This window comes from Mobula birostris, chromosome 17, assembly GCF_030028105.1.
Source record: "Mobula birostris isolate sMobBir1 chromosome 17, sMobBir1.hap1, whole genome shotgun sequence".
NCBI classification, from domain to species: domain Eukaryota; kingdom Metazoa; phylum Chordata; class Chondrichthyes; order Myliobatiformes; family Myliobatidae; genus Mobula; species Mobula birostris.
The window spans coordinates 71,500,126-71,520,521 of NC_092386.1; the positions used below are offsets into that span (position 1 = coordinate 71,500,126).

A 20,396-nucleotide genomic window follows, 5' to 3' on the forward strand; every position below is an offset into this window, starting at 1 on the left:
CAATCCTTCCAGGTGAGGCGACACTTCACCTGTGAGTCGGCTGGGGTGATATACTGTGTCCCAGACGGAATATAAGGTGTTGTTCCTCCAACCTGAGTGTGGCTTCATCTTTACATTAGAGGAGGCCGTGGATAGACATATCAGAATGGGAATGGGACGTGGAATTAAAATGTGTGGCCACTGGGAGATCCTGCTTTCTCTGGCGACAAAGTGTAGCTGTTCAGCGAAACAAGATGAAGCCACACTCAGGTTGGAGGAACAACACCTTATATTCCACCTGGGTAGCCTCCAACCTGATGGCATGAATATTGACTTCTCAAACTTCCGCTAATGCCCCACCTCTCCCTCATACCCCATCCGTTATTTATTTATTTATATACACACATTCTTTTTCTCTCTGTCCTTTTTCTCCCTCTCTTCCCCTCACTATACCCCTTGCCCATCCTCTGGGCTTCCCCCCCATCCCCCTTTTCTTTCTCCCTAGGCCTCCTGTCCCATGATCCTCTCATATCCCTTTTGCCAATCAACTGTCCAGCTCTTGGCTCCATCCCTCCCCCCTCCTGTCTTCTCCTATCATTTTGTATCTCCCCCTCCCCCTCCCACTTTCAAATCTCTTACTAGCTCTTCCTTCAGTTAGTCCTGATGTAGGGGCTTGGCCCAAAACGTCAACTGTACCTCTTCGTAGAGATGCTGCCTGGCCTGCAGTGTTCATCAGCAACTTTTATGTGTGTTGCTTGTCAATGAGATTACCCCTCATTCTTCTGAATTCAAGTGAATACAGGCCCAGAGACATCAAACACTGTTCGTATGTCAAGTCATTCAATCCTTGAATCATTTTTGTGAACCTCCTTTGAACCCTTTCTGGTTTCAGCATAACCTTTTTTAGATAAGGGGCCCAAAACTGCTCACAGTGCTCCAAGTGAGGCCTCATGAAGTGTGAACGTAACTTGCTTCCTTTTATATTCTAGTCCTCTTGAAATGAATGCTAACATCACATTTGCCTTCCTCATCGCGGACTCAACCTGCAAATTAACTTTGATGGAATCCTGTAAATCTTCCATTTAGAAGATAATCTAGAGTCTTTCCTGTAATACCATGGGCTCATAGCTTGTTAAGCAGACTCATGTGTGGCACTTTGTCAAAGGCCTTCTAAAGATCGAAGTACACAACATCAACCGACTCTTCTTTGTCTATCCTGCTTATTATTTCTTAAAAGAATTCCAACAGATTTGGATTCAGTAGGCCTCTTAGATAGGTACAAACGTACATGGAGCTTAGGAAAATAGAGAGCTATGCGGTATGGTAATTCTAGGCAGTCTCTAGAGTAGGATACATGGTCGGCACAATGCTGTGGACTGAAGGGCCTTTAATATGCTGTAAATTTCTATGTTCTATGTAGATTTGTCAGGCAAGATTTTCCCTTGATGAAATCATGCTGACTATGGCCTTTTTATCATGTGTCTTCAATTACCCTGAAACCTCATCCCTAGTAATCAACTCCAACATCTTCCCAACCACTGAGGTCAAACTAACTGGCCTGTAGTTTTCTTTCTTCTGCCGCTCACTCTTTTTGAACAGTGAAGTGCCTTTTGCAATTTTCCACTCTTCTGGAACCTAGTGGTTTTTGAAGGATCATTTCTAACACCTTCGCAATCTCTTCAGCCACCTCTTTCAGAACCCTGAGGTGTACACCATCTGGTCCAGGAGACATCTTCAGACCTTTCAGTGTCACAAGAACCTTCTCCCTAGTAATGGTAACTTCACACACTTCATGACTCCTGGTACCTGGAATTTCCACTATACTGCTAATGTCTTCCACAGTGAATAATAATGCAAAATACTTATTTTGTCCACCTTTTCCTTGTCCCACATTAGTACCTTTGCAGCATCATTTTCCAGAGGCACAATATCCACTCTCACCTATCTTTCACACTTTTATGTATCTGAAGAAACTTTTGGTATTATTGCCTAGCTTACTTTCATATTCCATCTTTACAATCTTAATGACCTTTTTACTTGCCTTCCATTGGTTTTTAAAAGCTTCCCAATTCTGATGGAAGAGGGCCCGGCCTCAGAATTGAGAGATGTCTGTTTTGAATAGAGATGAGGAAACATTTCTTTTGCCAGAGGGTGGCGAATCTGTGGAATTCACCATTGACACTGATCTCATAGTTCCCTCACCCTGCACCACCCATTTCTACCTCCTACCCAAGATACACAAATCCCCTTGTCCAAGTAGACCCTCTGCTTCAGCTTGTTCCCGCCCCACTGAACTCGTATCTGCATACCTCAACTCTATTTTATCTCACCAGTTCAGTCCCTTCCCACCAACATCCGTGACACTTCACACACACGAGATCTCTTCAATGATTTCAAGTTCTCTCGCCCCCATTCATCTTGTTTTTACTGTGGATATTCAGTCCCTATATACCTCCACCCCCTCCCCCCCCCCCCCCCCCACCAGGAAGGCCTCAAAGCTCTCTGTTTCTTTCTGGACACCAGACCCAACCAGTTGCCTTCCACCACCACTTTCCTCCATCTAGCACAACTTGTCCTCACTCTCAATAATTTCTCCTTTAGCTCCTCTTACTTTCTTAAAAGAAAAGGTGTAGGAATGGGCACTTGCATGGGTCCCAGCTGTGCCTGCCTGTTGGTCAGTTACGTGGAACAGCCTATGATCCAAGCCTACACTGATAGCCGTCCCACACTTTTTCTACACTACATTCTGCTCCTGTGTCTTATGGTCTTATTCGGGGCATCAGACGATATGGTGAGAAGGCAGGTGTATGGGGTTGAGTGGGATTCAGGATCAGCCATGATGGACTAGCAGAGCAGACTTGATGGGCTGAACAGCCTAATTATGCTCCTCTGTGTTATGGTCTACATCAACAACTGCATTGGGGATGCTTCCTGTACCCTTGTGGAACTTGACGACTTTACTAGTATGTGGACTTTACAGTATGTGGACAGGCCAACTAGGGGGAATGCCATACTAGATCTAGTACTAGGTAATGAACCGGGTCAGGTCACAGATCTCCCAGTGAGTGAGCATCTGGGGGACAGTGACACCGCTCCCTGGCCTTTAGCATTATCATGGAAAAGGATAGAATCAGAGAGGACAGGAAAATGTTTAATTGGGGAAGGGCAAATTATGAGGCTATAAGGCTAGAACTTGCGGGTGTGAATTGGGATGATGCTTTTACAGGGAAGTGTACTATGGACATGTGGATGATGGTTAGAGATCTCTTGCAGGATGTTAGGGATAAATTTGTCCCGGTGAGGAAGATAAAGAATGGTAGGGTGAAGGAACCATGGGTGACAAGTGAGGTGGAAAATCTAGTCAGGAGGAAGAAGGCAGCATACATGAGGTTTAGGAAGCAAGGATCAGATGGGTCTATTGAGGAATATAGGGAAGCAAGAAAGGAGCTTAAGAAGGGGCTGAGAAGAGCAAGAAGGCAGCATGAGAAGGCCTTGGCGAGTAGGGTAAAGGAAAACCCCAAGGCATTCTTCAATTATGTGAAGAAAAAAAGGATAACAGGAATGAAGGTAGGACCGATTAGAGATAAAAGTGGGAAGATGTGCCTGGAGGCCGTGGAAGTGAACAAGGTCCTCAATGAATACTTCTCTTCTCTTCGGTATTCACCAATGAGAGGGAACTTGATGACGGTGAGGACAATATGAGTGAGGTTGATGTTCTGGAGCATGTTGATATTAAGGGAGAGGAGGTGTTGGAGTTGTTAAAATACATTAGGACGGTTAAGTTCCCGGGGCCTGACGGAATATTCCCCAGGCTGCTCCACGAGGCGAGGGAAGAAATTGCTGAGCCTCTGGCTAGGATCTTAATGTCCTTGTTGTCCACGGGAATGGTACCGGAGGATTGGAGGGAGGCAAATGTTGTTCCCTTGTTTAAAAAAGGTAGTAGGGATAGTCCGGGTAATTATAGACCAGTGAGCCTTACGTCTGTGGTGGGAAAGCTGTTGGAAAAGATTCTTAGAGATAGGATCTATAGGCATTTAGAGAATCATGGTCTGATCAGGGACAGTCAGCATGGCTTTGTGAAGGGCAGATCGTGTCTAACAAGCCTGATAGAGTTCTTTGAGGAGGTGACCAGGCATATAGATGAGGGTAGTGCAGTGGATGTGATCTATATGGATTTTAGTAAGGCATTTGACAAGGTTCCACATGGTAGACTTATTCAGAAAGTCAGAAGGCATGGGATCCAGGGAAGTTTGGTCAGGTGGATTCAGAATTGGCTTGCCTGCAGAAGGCAGAGGGTCGTGGTGGAGGGAGTACATTCAGATTGGAGGATTGTGACTAGTGGTGTCCCACAAGGATCTGTTCTGGGACCTCTACTTTTCGTGATTTTTATTAACGACCTGGATGTGGGGGTAGAAGGGTGGGTTGGCAAGTTTGCAGACGACACAAAGGTTGGTGGTGTTGTAGATAGTGTAGAGGATTGTCAAAGATTGCAGAGAAACATTGATAGGATGCAGAAGTGGGCTGAGAAGTGGCAGATGGAGTTCAACCCGGAGAAGTGTGAGGTGGTACACTTTGGAAGGACAAACTCCAAGGCAGAGTACAAAGTAAATGGCAGGATACTTGGTAGGATGTAGAGGAGTGGAGGGATCTGGGGGTACATGTCCACAGATCCCTGAAAGTTGCCTCACAGGTGGATAGGATAGTTAAGAAAGCTTATGGGGTGTTAGCTTTCATAAGTCGAGGGATAGAGTTTAAGAGTCGCGATGTAATGATGCAGCTCTATAAAACTCTGGTTAGGCCACTCTTGGAGTATTGCCACACTCAGGTTGGAGGAACAACACCTTATATTCCGTCTGGGTAGCCTCCAACCTGATGGCATGAACATCGACTTCTCTAACTTCCGCTAATGCCCCACCTCCCCCTCGTACCCCATCTGTTACTTATTTTTATACACACATTCTTTCTCTCACTCTCCTTTTTCTCCCTCTGTCCCTCTGAATATACCCCTTGCCCATCCTCTGGGTCCCCCCCCCTTGTCTTTCTTCCCGTACCTCCTGTCCCATGATCCTCTCATATCCCTTTTGCCTACCACCTGTCCAGCTCTTGGCTCCATCCCTCCCCCTCCTGTCTTCTCCTATCATTTTGGATTTCCCCCTCCCCCTCCAACTTTCAAATCCCTTACTCACTCTTCCTTCAGTTAGTCCTGATGAAGGGTCTTGGCCTGAAACGTCGACTGCACCTCTTCCTGGAGATGCTGCCTGGCCTGCTACGTTCACCAGCAACTTTTATGTGTGTTGCTTGAATTTACGGCATCTGCAGAATTCCTGTTGTTCTTGGAGTATTGTGTCCAGTTCTGGTTGCCTCACTATAGGAAGGATGTGGAAGCATTGGAAAGGGTACAGAGGAGATTTACCAGGATGCTGCCTGGTTTAGAAAGTATGCATTATGATCAGAGATTAAGGGAGCTAGGGCTTTACCCTTTGGAGAGAAGGAGGATGAGAGGAGACATTATAGAGGTGTACAAGATAATAAGAGGAATAGAAAGAGTGGATAGCCAGCGCCTCTTCCCCAGGGCACCGCTGCTTAATACAAGAGGACATGGCTTTAAGGTAAGGGGTAGGAAGTTCAAGGGGGATATTAGAGGAAGGTTTTTTACTCAGTGGTTGGTGCGTGGAATGCACTGCCCGAGTCGGCGGTGGAGGCAGATACACTAGTGAAGTTTAAGAGACTACTAGACAGGTATATGGAGGAATTTAAGGTGGGGGATTATATGGGAGGCAGGGTTTGAGGGTCGGCACAACATTGTGCGTCGAAGGGCCTGTACTGTGCTGTACTATTCTGTGTTCTATGTTCGATGTACTCACTTTGCCTCCAACTTCCACCCTGTCCTCAAATTTACCTGCTACATTTCCAACGCCTCCCTCCCCTTTTCTCGATCTCTCTGTCTTTATCTCTGGAGACAGTCTATCTACTGATATCTTTTATAAACCCACTGATTCTCACAGTTACCTGGACTATATCTCTTCCCGGCCTGTTACTTGTAAAAATGCCATTCCCTTCTCGCAATTCCTCTGTCTCTGGATGAGGCTTTTCATTCCAAAATGAAGGAGATGCCTTCCTCCTTCAAAGATAGGTGCTTCCCTTCGTCCACCGTCAACGCTGCCCTCAACCACATCTCTTCCATTTCACACACATATACCCTCACCACCTCCCCACCAGGGATAAGGTTCCCTTGTCCTCACCCAGCACCCCACCAGCCTCCGTGTGCAGCACGTAATTCTCCACAACCGCCACTATCTCCAACAGGATCCCGCCACCAAGCACATCTTCCTTCCTTCCTCTCCCCACCCCCTCACTTTCTGCTTTCCACAAGGATCACTCCCTATGTGACTCCCTTGTCCATTCGTCCCTCCCCACTGATTTCCCTCCTGGCAAAGTGGAACAAGTTCTACACCTGCCCCTACACCTCTTCCCTTACTACCATTCAGGGCCCCAAACAGTCCTTCCAGATGTGGCGACACTTCACCTGTGAGTCTGTTGGGGTCATATACTGTGTTCGGTGCTCCCGGTGTGACCTCTTGTATATTGGTGAGACCCAATGTAGATTTGGAGACTGCTTTGCTAAGCCAGAAAAAGCGGGATCTCCCATTTTAATCCACTTCCCATTCCCATTCCAATTCCAATATGTCTATCTATGGCCTCATCACACTTATATTCCATCTGGGTAGTCTCCAACTTGATGGTATGAACATCGATTTCTCAAACTTTCAGTAATGCCCCACCTCCCCCTTTCACCATTCCCCATTCCCTTTTCCTTCTCTCATTTTATCTCCTTGCCTGACCATCATCTCCCTCTGGGGCTCCTTCCCCCTTTTCACCTATCAGCTTGTGTTTCTTCCAGCCCTCCCCCCACCTTCTAACTCCAATCCTCATCTTTTTTTCTCCAGTCCTGCTGAAGGGTCTCAGCTCAAAACATCAACTGTACTCTTTTCCATAGATGCTGCCTGGCCTGCTGAGTTCCTCCAGCATTTTGTGTGTGTTGCTTTGATTTCCAACATTTGCAGATTTTCTCTAATCTGTGGAATTCTTTGCCACAGATGGTTGTGCAGGACTAGTCATTGAAGACAGAGGTTGCTAGGCTCTTGATTCATCATGGTGTCAAAAGTTATAGGTAGAGGCAAGAGAATGGGGTTGAGAGGGGTAATGAATCAGCTATGATGAATGGCCAAACAGACTTAATGGGCCGAGTATCCTAATTCTGTTTGATGGATGGTGTGGTGCCTGTATGTGGGGGAGTAAAACTGTTACTGTTGGAGGAACGCATATGTTTGAAAGGAGGTACGATATGTAGTTCTTATAACTATATACTTACTTACTGCCCATTACACCACTGGTAACCTTCATTACGGGCAGCAATAAAGGTTCTCCATCTCTTGACAGTGTTCAAGGCTTCCTGCATTATGTCAGTAGCTTCCTCTCGGTTTTCACTCTGTTAGTCACGCAAGGCCCAGGTGGAGGCTCGGAAATACTGTTCCACTCAAATGTAGAGGGATTCTTCATTACTGTTTCTGTAACAATTTGTTTTACCAGACAGGGTTGTTGGCCTGAGCTGAATCCCCAAACCTGGAGGACCATAAAACCACTTTTAGTTTGGCCTCTACCCTTTGACTTGCTTGGCATGGGAAATCCTACCAAGAACCAAAGCATAAACCCCTGACTCCAGCCAACATAGCTCACCACGTCACTGAGGCATGCAAGCCAACAAACCATGACAAGGTTGAGGTCCTCTGGGAGGTAATAAATGTATGCAAGATATTAAATTGTCTTCCTGCACTGCTCTCTTCTCACTTTTACCAGGCAGGAGGAGTCTGAGGACCTTCACCACCAGGTTCAGGAACAGCTATTACTCTACAACCATCAGGCTCCTGAACCAGCATGGATAACTTAAGATCATAAGACGTAGGAGTAGAATTAGGCCATTCAGCCCATCCAGTCTGCCCCACCATCCCATCATGGCTGATCCCAGATCCCACTCAACCCCATACATCTGCCTTCTCTCCATATCCTTTGATGCCCTGACCGATCAGGAAACTATCAACTTCTACCTGACATATTCCCGCGGACTTGGCTTCCACCACAGTCTGTGGCAGAGCATTCCACAGCCTCAGTCCTCTCTGGCTAAAAAAAGTCCTCCTTCCTTCTGTTCTAAAAGGTCACCCAGAACTTCACTCACCTCAACTCTGAACTGATTCCACAACCTACTGACTCACTTTCAGGACTCTACAACTCATGTTCTCACTATTTTTATTTGTCTATTTGGCTTCCTTTGCAGAATGGTTGTCAGTGTTTATTTTCATGTAGATTTTTTCCATAACTTCCATTGTTACTTTTCTATAAATGAATCTCAAGGTAGTATGTAGTGACGCATATGCTTTTATAATAAATTTACTTTGACTGTGAAATTGACAACTTTTAATTGGCCCAGATCATGCAAAGTTTTACTAGGGGTTTTGACTGGCAGATCCACCACTTAGCCACTTAATTGGCCATAATTCTGCAATGGTTCCTTGAATGTGGAAGTCTCAAATTTGATCTGGTTCAGGATCCAACACCGCATTCATATCATGGAGGTTCTAAACCAGCCAAAAAGAAAACAAGGGGAAGGCAAGTTACTTTTTATATACACTTACTGACCTATAGACTAGTTTTTATTTATCATAATTATGTGTGAATAATTGTATTTTATAAAACATTTTTAGATACTTTGATTTTAGATGTTCTAAATGTTTCAATGCACAATATACATAATCTGTTCAAAATATTTTGCAGGTTTCATAGCAAACAAAGCTCTGTTTGAACATTTCCTATCTGTCACAATTTTTGAGGCAGAGCCTTTTATAAGTCTTTGATTGTAGCCTTGGCATTATTCAGGCCAAGCCACTGAACTCCCGGAAGCCAGGCCTCCGTGTCCAGATGGAGTAGGTGTGCAGATATAATGGGCAAGGAATCTGATACATCATGAATTGGCCTAGTATATTTCCATCTAAAGATTGTGTGTCTGCTGTAACAATAACATGTCCTTTGAAATATTTCAAAGAATTATTGGGTGCCCTAAATCAATATTTAAGCTTGTTGATCTTTCTAAATGCATCTTAAATAAAATTATCCTGATCTTTTTCTGTTGGAACAGGAATGACATCTCATTTACAATCTGGGATCGATGGACAATTTATGGAACAGAAGACTTCACACTGTTAAATTTCATAGATGCTGTCAAAGTAAGAAACTTAAAACACCAAATATTTTGCAGATGCTGGAAATCTTGAGGAAGTTGCAGATGCTAGATATCTTGAGCAACACGTACACAATGCTGGAGGAACACAGCAAGTTGGGCAGCATCTATGGAGGGGAATATTGAAGGGTCTCAGCCCAATACATCAACTGTTTATTCCCCTCCATAAGTACTGCCTGACTTGCTGAGGTCCTCCAGTATTTTGTGTGAGAACTTTTTCTTCATTTGTTGGTAAACTTCCATATTATGTTGTGAGTTCAGTTTAAAGTCACATCACATGTGATAGCAAACTGTTCATTCCTCGGAATTCCACACGTCAGAACACAACAACGTCAGAAATAGGAGCAGGAGTAGGCCATCCGGCTCATCGAGCCTGCCCTGCCATTCAATAAGATCATGGCTGATCTGTCCTTAAACTCAGCTCCATTTACCTGCCTTTTCCCCATGACCCTTAATTCCCCTACTATGTAAAAATCTATCTAACTGTATCTTAAATATATTTAGTGAAGAAGCCTCAACTGCTTCCCTGGGCAGAGAATTCCACAGATTCACCACTCTCTGGGAAAAACAGTTTCTCCTCATCTCTGTCCTAAATCTTCTCCCTTGAATCTTCAGTCAATGTCCCCTAGTTCTAGTCTCACCTACCAATGGAAACAACTTTCCTACTCCTATGTTATCTATCCCTTTCAAAATTTTGTATGTTTCTATGAGATCCCCTCTCATTCTTCTGAATTCCAGAGAGTATAGCCCCAGGCAACTCAATCTGTCCTCATAGGTTAACCCCTTCATCCCTGAAATCACCCTGGTGAACTTCTTCTGCACTGCCTCCAAAGCCAGTATATCCTTCCTCAAGTATGGAGACCAGAACTGCACACAGTACTACAGGTGCGGCCTCACCAGTACCCTGTATAGTTGCAGCATGACCTCCCTGCTCTTGAATTCAATCCCTCTAGTAATGAAGGCCAACATTCCGTTTGCCTTCTTAATAACCTGTTGTACCTGCAAGCCAACTTTTTGTGATTCATGAACAAGCACTCCTAAGTCCCTCTGCACAACAGCATGCTGCAAACTTTCACCATTTAAATAATAATCTGCTCTTTTATTATTCCTTCCAAAGTGGATGATCTCACATTTACCAACATTGTATTCCATCTGCCAGACCTTGGCTCACTCACTTAACCTATCTACAAACCCCATTTCCAGAAAAGTTGGGATATTTTCCAAAATGCAATAAAAACAAAAATCTGTGATATGTTAATTCACGTGAACCTTTATTTAACTGACAAAAGTACAAAGAAAAGATTTTCAATAGTTTTACTGACCAACTTAATTGTATTTTGTAAACATACACAAATTTAGAATTTGATGGCTGCAACACACTCAACAAAAGTTGGGACAGAGGCATTTTTACCATTGTGTTACATCACCTTTCCTTTTAATAACACTTTTTGATCGTTTTGGAACTGAGGATACTAATTGTAGTAGATTTGCAATTGGAAATTTTGTCCATTCTTGCTTGATATAAGACTTCAGCTCCTCAACAGTCCGTGGCCTCCGTTGTCTGATCCTCCTCTTCATGATGCGCCATAGATTTTCAATAGGAGATAGATCTGGACTGGCAGCAGGCTAGTCAAGCATACGCACTCTGTGTCTACAAAGCCACGCTGTTGTAGCCCATGCAGAATGTGGTCTGGCATTGTCCTGCTGAAATAAGCGTGGACGTCCCGGGAAGAGACGTCGCCTTGATGGCAACATATGTATCTCTAAAATCCTAATATATACCTCAGAGTCAATGGTACCTTCACATACATGCAACTCACCCATGCCGTGGGCACTGATGCACCCCCATACCATCACAGATGCTGGCTTTTGCACCTTTCGCTGATAACAATCTGGATGGTCGTTTTCATCTTTGGCATGGAGAACTTGACGCCCGTTTTTTCTGAAGACTAGCTGAAATGTGGACTCATCTGACCACAGCACACGGTTCCACAGTCTTTCGGTCCATCTGAGATGAGCTCAGGCCCAGAGAACTCGCCGGCGTTTCTTCATAGAGTTGATGTATGGCTTCCTCCTTGCGTAATACAGTTTCAAGTTGCATTTCTGAATGCAGCGATGGACTGTGTTGAGTGACACTGGTTTTCCGATGTACTCCCGAGCCCAGGTGGCTATAATTGTCACAGTAGCATGACGGTTTCTTAGGCAGTGCCGCCTGAGGGCTCGAAGATCACGTGCATTCAACAGTGGTTTCCGACCTTGCCGTTTACGCACTGAGATGTCTCTGAATTCTCTGAATCTTTTCACAATATTATGTACTGTAGATGTTGAAAGACCTAAATTCTCTGCAATCTTGCGTTGAGAAATATTCCTTTTGAACTGACTAACAATTCTCTCATGAATTTTGGCACAAAGGGGTGAACCACGACCCATCCTTGCTTGCAAAGACTGAGCCTTTGATGGACGCTACTTTTATACCCAGTCATGATACCTCACCTGCTACCAATTAGCCTGCTTAATGTGGAGTCTTCCAAACCGGTGTTACTTGAATATCCTGTGCACTTTTCAATCTTATTTTAACTCTGTCCCAACTTTTGTTGAGTGTGTTGCAGCCATCAAATTCTAAATTTGTGTATATTTACAAAATACAATTAAGTTGATCAGTAAAACTATTGAAAATCTTTTCTTTGTACTTTTGTCAGTTAAATAAAGGTTCACGTGAATTAACATATCACAGACTTTTGTTTTTATTGCATTTTGGAAAATATCCCAACTTTTCTGGAAATGAGGTTTGTATATCCCTCTGCAGACTCTCCACATCCTCTGTACAATTTGCTTTTCCACTCAGTTTAATGCAATCAGCAAATTTTGCTACGCTACACTCAGTCCCCTCTTCCAAATCATCAGTGTAAATGGTAAACAGCTGCGGGCCCTGCACCAACCCCTGTGGCACCCCACTCACCACTGACTGCCAACTTGGAGAAACACCCATTTATACCAACTCTCTGCCTTCTATTGGTTAACCAATTCACTATCCATGCCAATACACTTCCTCTGACTCCATGCCACCGTATCTTATTTATAAATCTCTTGTGCGGCACCTTATCGAACATCTTCTGGAAATCCAAGTATACGACATCCACCTGTTCCCCTCTATCCACTGCACTCATTATGTCTTCAAAGAATTCCAGTAAGTTTGTCAAACAGGACCTGCCCTTTCTGAATCCATGCTGCGTCTGCTTAATGGAACCACTCCTTTCTAAATGTTTTGCTATTTCTTCCTTAATGACAGCTTCAAGCATTTTCCTGACTACAGATGTTAAGCTAACTGGCCTAAAGTTGCCTGTCTTTTGCCTACATCCATTTGTAAAAAGTGGGATGATAATTGCTGTCTTCCAATCCGCCAGGACCTGCCCAGAGTCTAGAGAGTTTTGATAAATGATTACCAACATGTCTACTATAACCTCCGCCAATTCCCTCAGCACCCTGGGATGCATCCTGTCAAGACCAGGAGATTTATCTACCTTCAGGCCCTCTAGTTTGCTCATCACTATCTCTTTAGTGACAGGGATTTTATCGAGGTCCTCACCTCCCATTTCGTCCACAACATCCTTCTTTGGCATACTAGAAGTGTCCTCCACCGTGAAGACCGACACAAAATAGTCGTTCAATGTCTCAGCCATTTCCTTATCACCCAATATCAATTTCCTCTTCTCGTCTTCCAAGGAACCTACGTTGACTTTAACCATCCTCTTATGCTTTATATATATATATAAACTTCTATTTGTTTTTATATTTTGAGCTAATTTACTTTCATACTCTATCTTCCCTTTCCTTATTTCTTGTTTAGTTGTTATTTGTTGCCTTTTAAAGTTTTCCCAATCCTCCAGTCTCCCACTATTTGCGACTTTGTATGACTCATGAACTGTTTTGATCTGCCTGCAGCATGAGGCCCAATGGCACTACTTTCCTCTGTTCTTATGACAGCTATTAAACATAATATTGGGAATGCTTCATGATTAGAAAGTCAGAGATCAGCCATGAACTGAATCCCCCACTGGTGATTAACATTGAACTAAGAGCACGGGAGCTACTTAGCTATTTCGCCCAATAGCTCTTTAAAAACAAACTATCCAAATGGTCAACCTTCCCTGCTTTTTCTCCAGTATCCAGTATAATTTTTTCTAATACAAATCCAATTCCCCTTAAGAATTTGCTGCTAAATCCACTTTCACCATCCTTTCAGGTATTGTATTTCCAAATTGCGGTAACAGTAAATCATTGCCTTTCTCTTGTTACAGGACTGACTCCAAATTTAGAAATGTAACCATTTTGCATCTCAATTGTTATATTTTCTAGTCACCCTAGTGTCACAGGAATAATCACACTGAAACAGGACCCTTCACTCAACTCATCTATGCTGACCAAGGTGTTCAACTAAACCAGTCCTATTTGCCTGTGTTTGGCCCATATCTCTCTCAATATTTCCTATCCACATACCTGTCCAAATGCCTTTTAAATGTTATTGTATCTGCTTCAAACACTTCCTCTGGCAGCTGTTTCCCCATATATGTGCCACATTCTGTGTGAAGAAATTGCCCGTCAAGTCCCTTTTAAGACCCACCCCTTTAAATCTATGCCTTCTAATTGTTATTCCCTTTCTCCGGCCTTCATGATTTTATAGACCTTTATAAGGTAACCCCATGAGTCTTCTAAATTCCAGGGAATTTTGGCCTGTTCAACCTTGAGTCCTGGCAACATCCTCATAAATCTTAAGCACTCCTTCTGGTTTAATGATGTCTTTTCTATAATAGGACAGCCAAAACTGTAAATATTAATCCAGGTCTTGTGTTCTGACTCTACAGAGAGTAGAATAGCTTTCACTCCAATGTGATACTTCATGATTTCGAAATGGTCTATAGATTCACTAGGATCACTGTTCTTAGTTTCTCTGCATACCTGAAATGCCTAAAAGCAGGTCTTTCAGTCCAACTTTTCCATTGGTGACCAAAGTGCCCACCTGAGCTAGTCCTATTTGCTTGCATTTGGCCCTATGCATGTCCAAATGTCTTTTAAATATTGTAATTCTACGTGCCTGTACATCTGCTCTAGATCTACATCTACATCTGTTCCATATGCCCACCACCATCTATGTGGAAAAACCTGGCCCTCAGGTACCTTTTAAATCTTTCTCACCTTAAAACTGTGACTAACATGCCCTGGTTAAAGGCTGGCTATTTACCTTATCTATGTCCCTTGTGATCTTATATACCTCTATAAGCCTCTTTTACTGTGGGGAAAACAGTCCAGTCTGTCAAATTTCTCCACAAAAACTCAAGTCATCCAAATCCCAGCAACAACCTTGTGAATCTTCACTGCACCCTCACTAAATTAAGAACATCCTGATACAATGGAGGTAACAACTAAACACGGTTTATAAAGGTTTGCTACAACTTGTTCTTGTGCTTTCTTTTACCATTTATTATGTAGAATGTATGAAGTAGGAAATGTATTAAACATGATCAAAATGTTTATGGTCTTCAAGAAAGTGGAAAACACTAAATTTTGGAGCTTTAGTTTTAGTTTCTCTTCAGAGAGAGTGCTCTAAAAAACATTTCTTAGATTTCTTTCAGTGTACTGTTACATAAGGAATGTTGCTTCAGGTTAATCCATTTCACTTTCAAAAGCAGATGCAGTGAACTGCATTTTACAGTACAGACTGGGAGGTTGCAGGGAATGAAATGTGTAAACGTTTCAATTGCAGCTAGACAGAGGCCAAAGTTCAGGGAGATTGATGCCCTTCCTGTGTGGAAATGGTATCAACTTTCCACTTGCCCTGTAACAGTCCGTCTGTTTTTGAAATCTGAAATGATAAATACATAATCAGCTAGAATGCTTCTCTCTCGGCTATTAGATCACGTGATGACCCTAGCTGAGCAGGACTACCCTTTCCAAGATATGAATAGCATATATTTGCTTATGGCTTCCTGAGTCTTCACTTTGTCTAAGTATTCTGGACCCAGTTCCTATTGTGCAATCCAACAGATTTCATCTTTCTCCACAAGTGCTGCTTGCCCCATTGAGTTTCATCAGCATTTTAAGTTTGCTCCATATTCCAGCATCATCCTCAGTCTCTTGTCTCTTGTGGCACAAATCTGCACTCCATATCAGGTAAACAGAACCTTGCTATATCACGTGGGCTTTTACTTATAAATTCATATGTAATAGCAATACCTCTACATGGTCAGGAAGTGAAAGAGTGTTGATACATCACAATCAATCTTTACCAATTACAGACCATAGAAAGGATCCTGTCCAGACACAACACAGCTTGATATGGTAACTGATTTGCCTATGAGCGCAAGAAATTGCGGAGTTGCGGGCACAGCTCAGCATATCACGCAAACCAGCTTCCCCACCCCTCCACAAAGCAGCCAGCATAATCAAAGATCCCACCCACCCCAGGACAGCTTCTATCCTGCTGTTGTCCATGCACTAAAGTGCCTACATGAGTACTAACTAGGGACTATTGAATGATAGAAAGTATCCCTATATATGATAAATGGACTCTTGACCTCACAATCTACATCTTTATTTTATTCAATGTTGTGTTATTGTTTTACCTTGTACAATTTGAATACATTATGTAATGATTTGATGTGGGTGAACAATATACAAGACAAGATATTCATTGTACCTCGGTGCATGTGACAATGAATTAATTCCAATTCTAATTCAAACTCCAATTAAGCTGCATTTTCTCGTTTGTTATTTGACTGCTATCACCACAGTTCTCTTTTAACAATGTAATGCTTAAGGCCCATCTCAAACTTCAAAGTATATATAGAAACGTAGAAACATAGAAATAGAAATATATACTGTGTCATTAAAAGTATTTATGCCCCTTGGAATTTTTCATGTTTGACTGCTTTACAACATTGAATCACAGTGGATTTTTGACAATAATCAACAGAAAAAGACTCTTTCATGTCAAAGTGAAAACAGGTATCTACAAAGTGATCTAAATTAATTCAAATATAAAATATTAAATAATTGATTGCAGAAATATTCATCTGCTTCAAGTTAGTATTTAGTAGGTGCACCTTTGGCAGCAATTACAGCCTTGAGTCTGTGTGAATGGGTCTCTATCAGCTTTGCATATCTGGACACTGCAATTTTTCACCATTTTTCAATACAAAACTGCTTAAGCTCTGTCCGCAAACACGAGAAAATCTGCAGATGCTAGAAATTCAAGCAACTCACACAAAATGCTGGTGGAACGCAGCAGGCCTGACAGCATCTATAGGAAGAAGTACAGTCGACATTTCAGGCCGAGACCCTTTGTCAGGACTAACTGAAAGAAGAGATAGTAAGAGATTTGAAAGTGGGAGGAGGAGGGGGAGATCCGAAATGATAGGAGAAGACAGGAGGAGGAGCTGGAAAGTTGGTTGGCAAAAGGGATACACAGCTGGAGAAGGGGGAGGGTCATGGGACCTCGGGAGGCCTAGGGAGAAAGAAAGGGGGAGGGGAGCCCAGAGAAAGATGGAGAGCAGGTAAGGAGTGATTGTGAGAGGGGAAGAGAGAGGAAAAAAAGTGGGGGGGGGGGATAAAAATAAATAAATAAAGGATGGGGGGGAATAAAAATAAATAAGGGATGGGGGGAATAAAAATAAATAAATAAGGGATGGGGTAAGAAGGGAAGGAGGGGCATTTATGGAAGTTAGAGAAATCAATGTTCATGCCATCGGGTTGGAGGCTACCCAGACAGAATATAAGGTGTTGTTCCTCCAACATATAATTCTCTGTAACTTCCGCCCAGCATATAATTCTCGGTAACTTCCGCCACCTCCAATGGGATCCCACCACCAAGCACATCTTTCCTCCCCCCGTTTCTGCTTTCCGCAGGGATCGCTCCCCTACGTGACTCCCTTGTCCATTCGTCCCCCCCATCCCTTCCCACCAATCTCCCTCCCGGCAGTTAGAACCATAGAATATTACAGCACAGAAACAGGCTTTTTGGCCGTTCTTGGCTGTGCCAAACCATTTTTCTGCCTAGTCCCACTGACCTGCACCTGGACCATATCCCTCCATACACCTGTCATCCATGTACCTGTCCAAGTTTTTCTTAAATGTTCAAAGTGAGCCTGCATTTACCACTTCATCTGGCAGCTCATTCCACACTCCCTCCACTCTGTGTGAAGAAGCCCCCCCCCCAATGTTCCCTTTAAACATTTCCCCCTTCACCCTTAAACCATGTCCTCTGGTTTTTTTCTCCCCTAGCCTCAGTGGAAAAAGCCTGCTTGCATTCACTCTATCTATACCCATCATAATTTTATACACCTCTATCAAATCTCTCCTCATTCTTCTACACTCCAGGGAATAAAGTCCTAACCTATTCAACCTTTCTCTGTAACTCAGTTTCTCAAGTCCTGGCAACATCCTTGTAAATGTTCTCTGCACTCTTTCAACCTTATTAATATCCTTCCTGTAATTTGGTGACCAAAACTGCACACAATACTCCAAATTTGGCCTCACCAATGCCTTACACAACCTCACCGCAATATTCCAGCTCTTATACTCAATACAGTACTTTGATTTACAAAGGCCAATGTACCAAAAGCTCTCTTTATGACCTGATCTACCTGTGACGCCACTTTTAGGGAATTTTGTATCTGTATTCCCAGATCCCTCTGTTCTACTGCACTCTTCAGTACCCTACGATTTACCTTGTATTTTCTACCTTGGTTTGTCCTTCCAAAGTGCAATACCTCACACTCGTCTGTATTAAACTCCATCTGCCATTTTTCAGCACATTTTTCCAGCTGGTCCAAATCCTTCTGCAAGCTTTGAAAACCTTCCTCACTGTCCACTACACCTCCAATCTTTGTATCATCAGCAAATCTGCTGATCCAATTTACCACATTATCATCCAGATCATTGATATAGATGACAAATAACAATTGACCCAGCACTGATCCCTGTGGCACACCACTAGTCAACAGGCCTCCACTCAGAGAAGCAATCCTCCACTACCACTCTGTGGCTTCTTCCATTGAGCCAATGTTTAATCCAATTTACTACCTCTCCATGTATACCTAGCGACTGAATCTTCCTAACTAACCTCCTATGCGGGACCTTGTTAAAGGCCTTACTGAAGTCCATGTAGACAACATCAACTGTCTTCCCTTCATCCACTTTTCTAGTAACCTCCTCGAAAAACTCAATAGATTTCTTAAACATGACCTACCACACACAAAGCTATGTTGACTCTCCCTAATAAGTCCCTGTCTATCCAAATACCTGTAGATCCTATCTCTTAGTACTCCTTCCAGTAGTTTACATACTACCAACATCAAATTTACCAGCCTATAATTTCCCAGATTACTTTTAGAGCCTTTGTTAAACAACGGAACAACATGAGCTATCCTCCAATCCTCCGGCACCTCACCCGTAGATACCGACATTTTAAGTATACCTGCCAGGGCCCCTGCCATTTCAACACTAGTCTCCTTCAAGGTCCGAGGGAATACCTTGTCAGGTCCTGGGGATTTATCTACTCTGATTTGCCTCAAGGTAGCAAGCACCTCCTCCTTTTCAATCTGTATAGGTTCCATGACCTCACTACTTGTTTGCCTTATTTCCATTGACTCAATGCCAGTTTCCTTAATAAATACAAATGCATAAAACCCATTTAAGATCTCCCCCATTTCTTTTGGTTCCATAGCCGACCACTCTGATCTTCAAGAGGACCAATTTTATCCTTTACTGCCCTTTTGCTCTTAATATACCTGTAGAAGCTCTTTGGATTATCCTTCACCTTGACTGCCAAAGCAACCTCATGTCTTCTTTTAGCCCTCCTGATTTCTTTCTTAAGTATTTTTTTGCACTTTTTATACTCCTCAAGCACCTTATTTGCTCCCTGTTTCCAATACATGTCATACATCTCTCTCTTCTTGTTTATCAGAGTTCCAATATCTCTTGAGAACCAAGGTTCCTTATTCTTATTCACTTTGCCTTTAATCCTGACAGGAACATACAAACTCTGCACTCTCAAAATTTCTCCGTTGAAGGTCTCCCAATTACCAATCACATCCTTGCCAGAGAACAACCTGTCCCAATCCACGCTTTTTAGATGCTTTCTCATTTCTTCAAATTTGGCCTTTTTCCAGTTTAGAACCTCAACCGGAGGACCAGACCTATCTTTATCCATGATCAAGTTGAAACTAATGATGTTATGATCACTGGAACCAAAGCGTTCCCCTACACACACTTCCATTACCTGTCCTAACTCGTTTCCTAATAAGAGATCTAATATTGCATCCTCTCTAGTTGGTACCTCTATATATTGATTTAGAAAACTTTCCTGAACACATTTTACAAACTCTAACCTGTCAAGGCCTTTTAACAGTATGGGAGTCCCAGTCAATATGTGGAAAATTAAAATCCCCTACTAAAACAACTTTATGTTTCCTGCAGTTGTCTGCTATCTCTCTGAAGGTTTGTTCCTCCAATTCTTGCTGACTATTGGGTGGTCTATAATACAACCCCATTAATGTGGTCATACCTTTCCTGTCTCTCAGCTCCACCCATATCGCCTCGGTAGACAAGCCCTCTAATCTGTCTTGCCTGAGCACTGCTGTAACATTTTCCCTGACTAGCAATGCCACCACCACCCCCCCCCACCCTTCATTCTTCTGCCTCTATCACGTCTGAAACATCGGAACCCTGGAACATTAAGCTACCAGTCCTGCCCCTCCTGTAGCCAAGTTTCACTAATGGCTATAATGTCGTAATTCCATGTGTCAATCCACGCCCTCAGCTCGTCAGCCTTCCCACAATACTCCTTGCGTTGAAATAGACACTCCTCAGAAGATTATTACCACAACACACAACCCTTCTATTTGTGACTTTGCATGAACTTTTCACATCATTTATTTTCACCCCTGCTCCACTATCTACTCTGGCACTCTGGTTCCCATCCCCCTGCAAATCTAGTTTAAACCCTCCCCAATAGCACTAACAAACCTCCCTGCTAGGATATTGGTCCCCCTGTAGTTCAGGTGTAACCCGTCTCTCTTGTACAGGTCCCACCTGCCCCAGAAGAGTGCCAATGAACCTGAAATCTGAA

The 20,396-nt window shown here is 43.1% G+C and overlaps 1 protein-coding gene across 4 annotated transcripts in view; it reads left to right on the plus strand.

The window, feature by feature from the left end:
• uba6 (ubiquitin like modifier activating enzyme 6) overlaps positions 1-20,396 on the plus strand; it is a 447,925-nt gene that overhangs the window by 419,796 nt on the left and 7,733 nt on the right. For 3 of the 4 annotated variants that reach the window (XM_072281896.1, XM_072281895.1, XM_072281897.1), the window contains one exon: positions 9,170-9,257. In XM_072281896.1, coding sequence (XP_072137997.1) covers positions 9,170-9,257 — 88 coding nt within the window. Of the gene's footprint in view, positions 1-7,836; positions 8,644-9,169; positions 9,258-20,396 lie in introns of those variants that run through there. The other variant, XR_011889573.1, reaches the window with a different exon arrangement.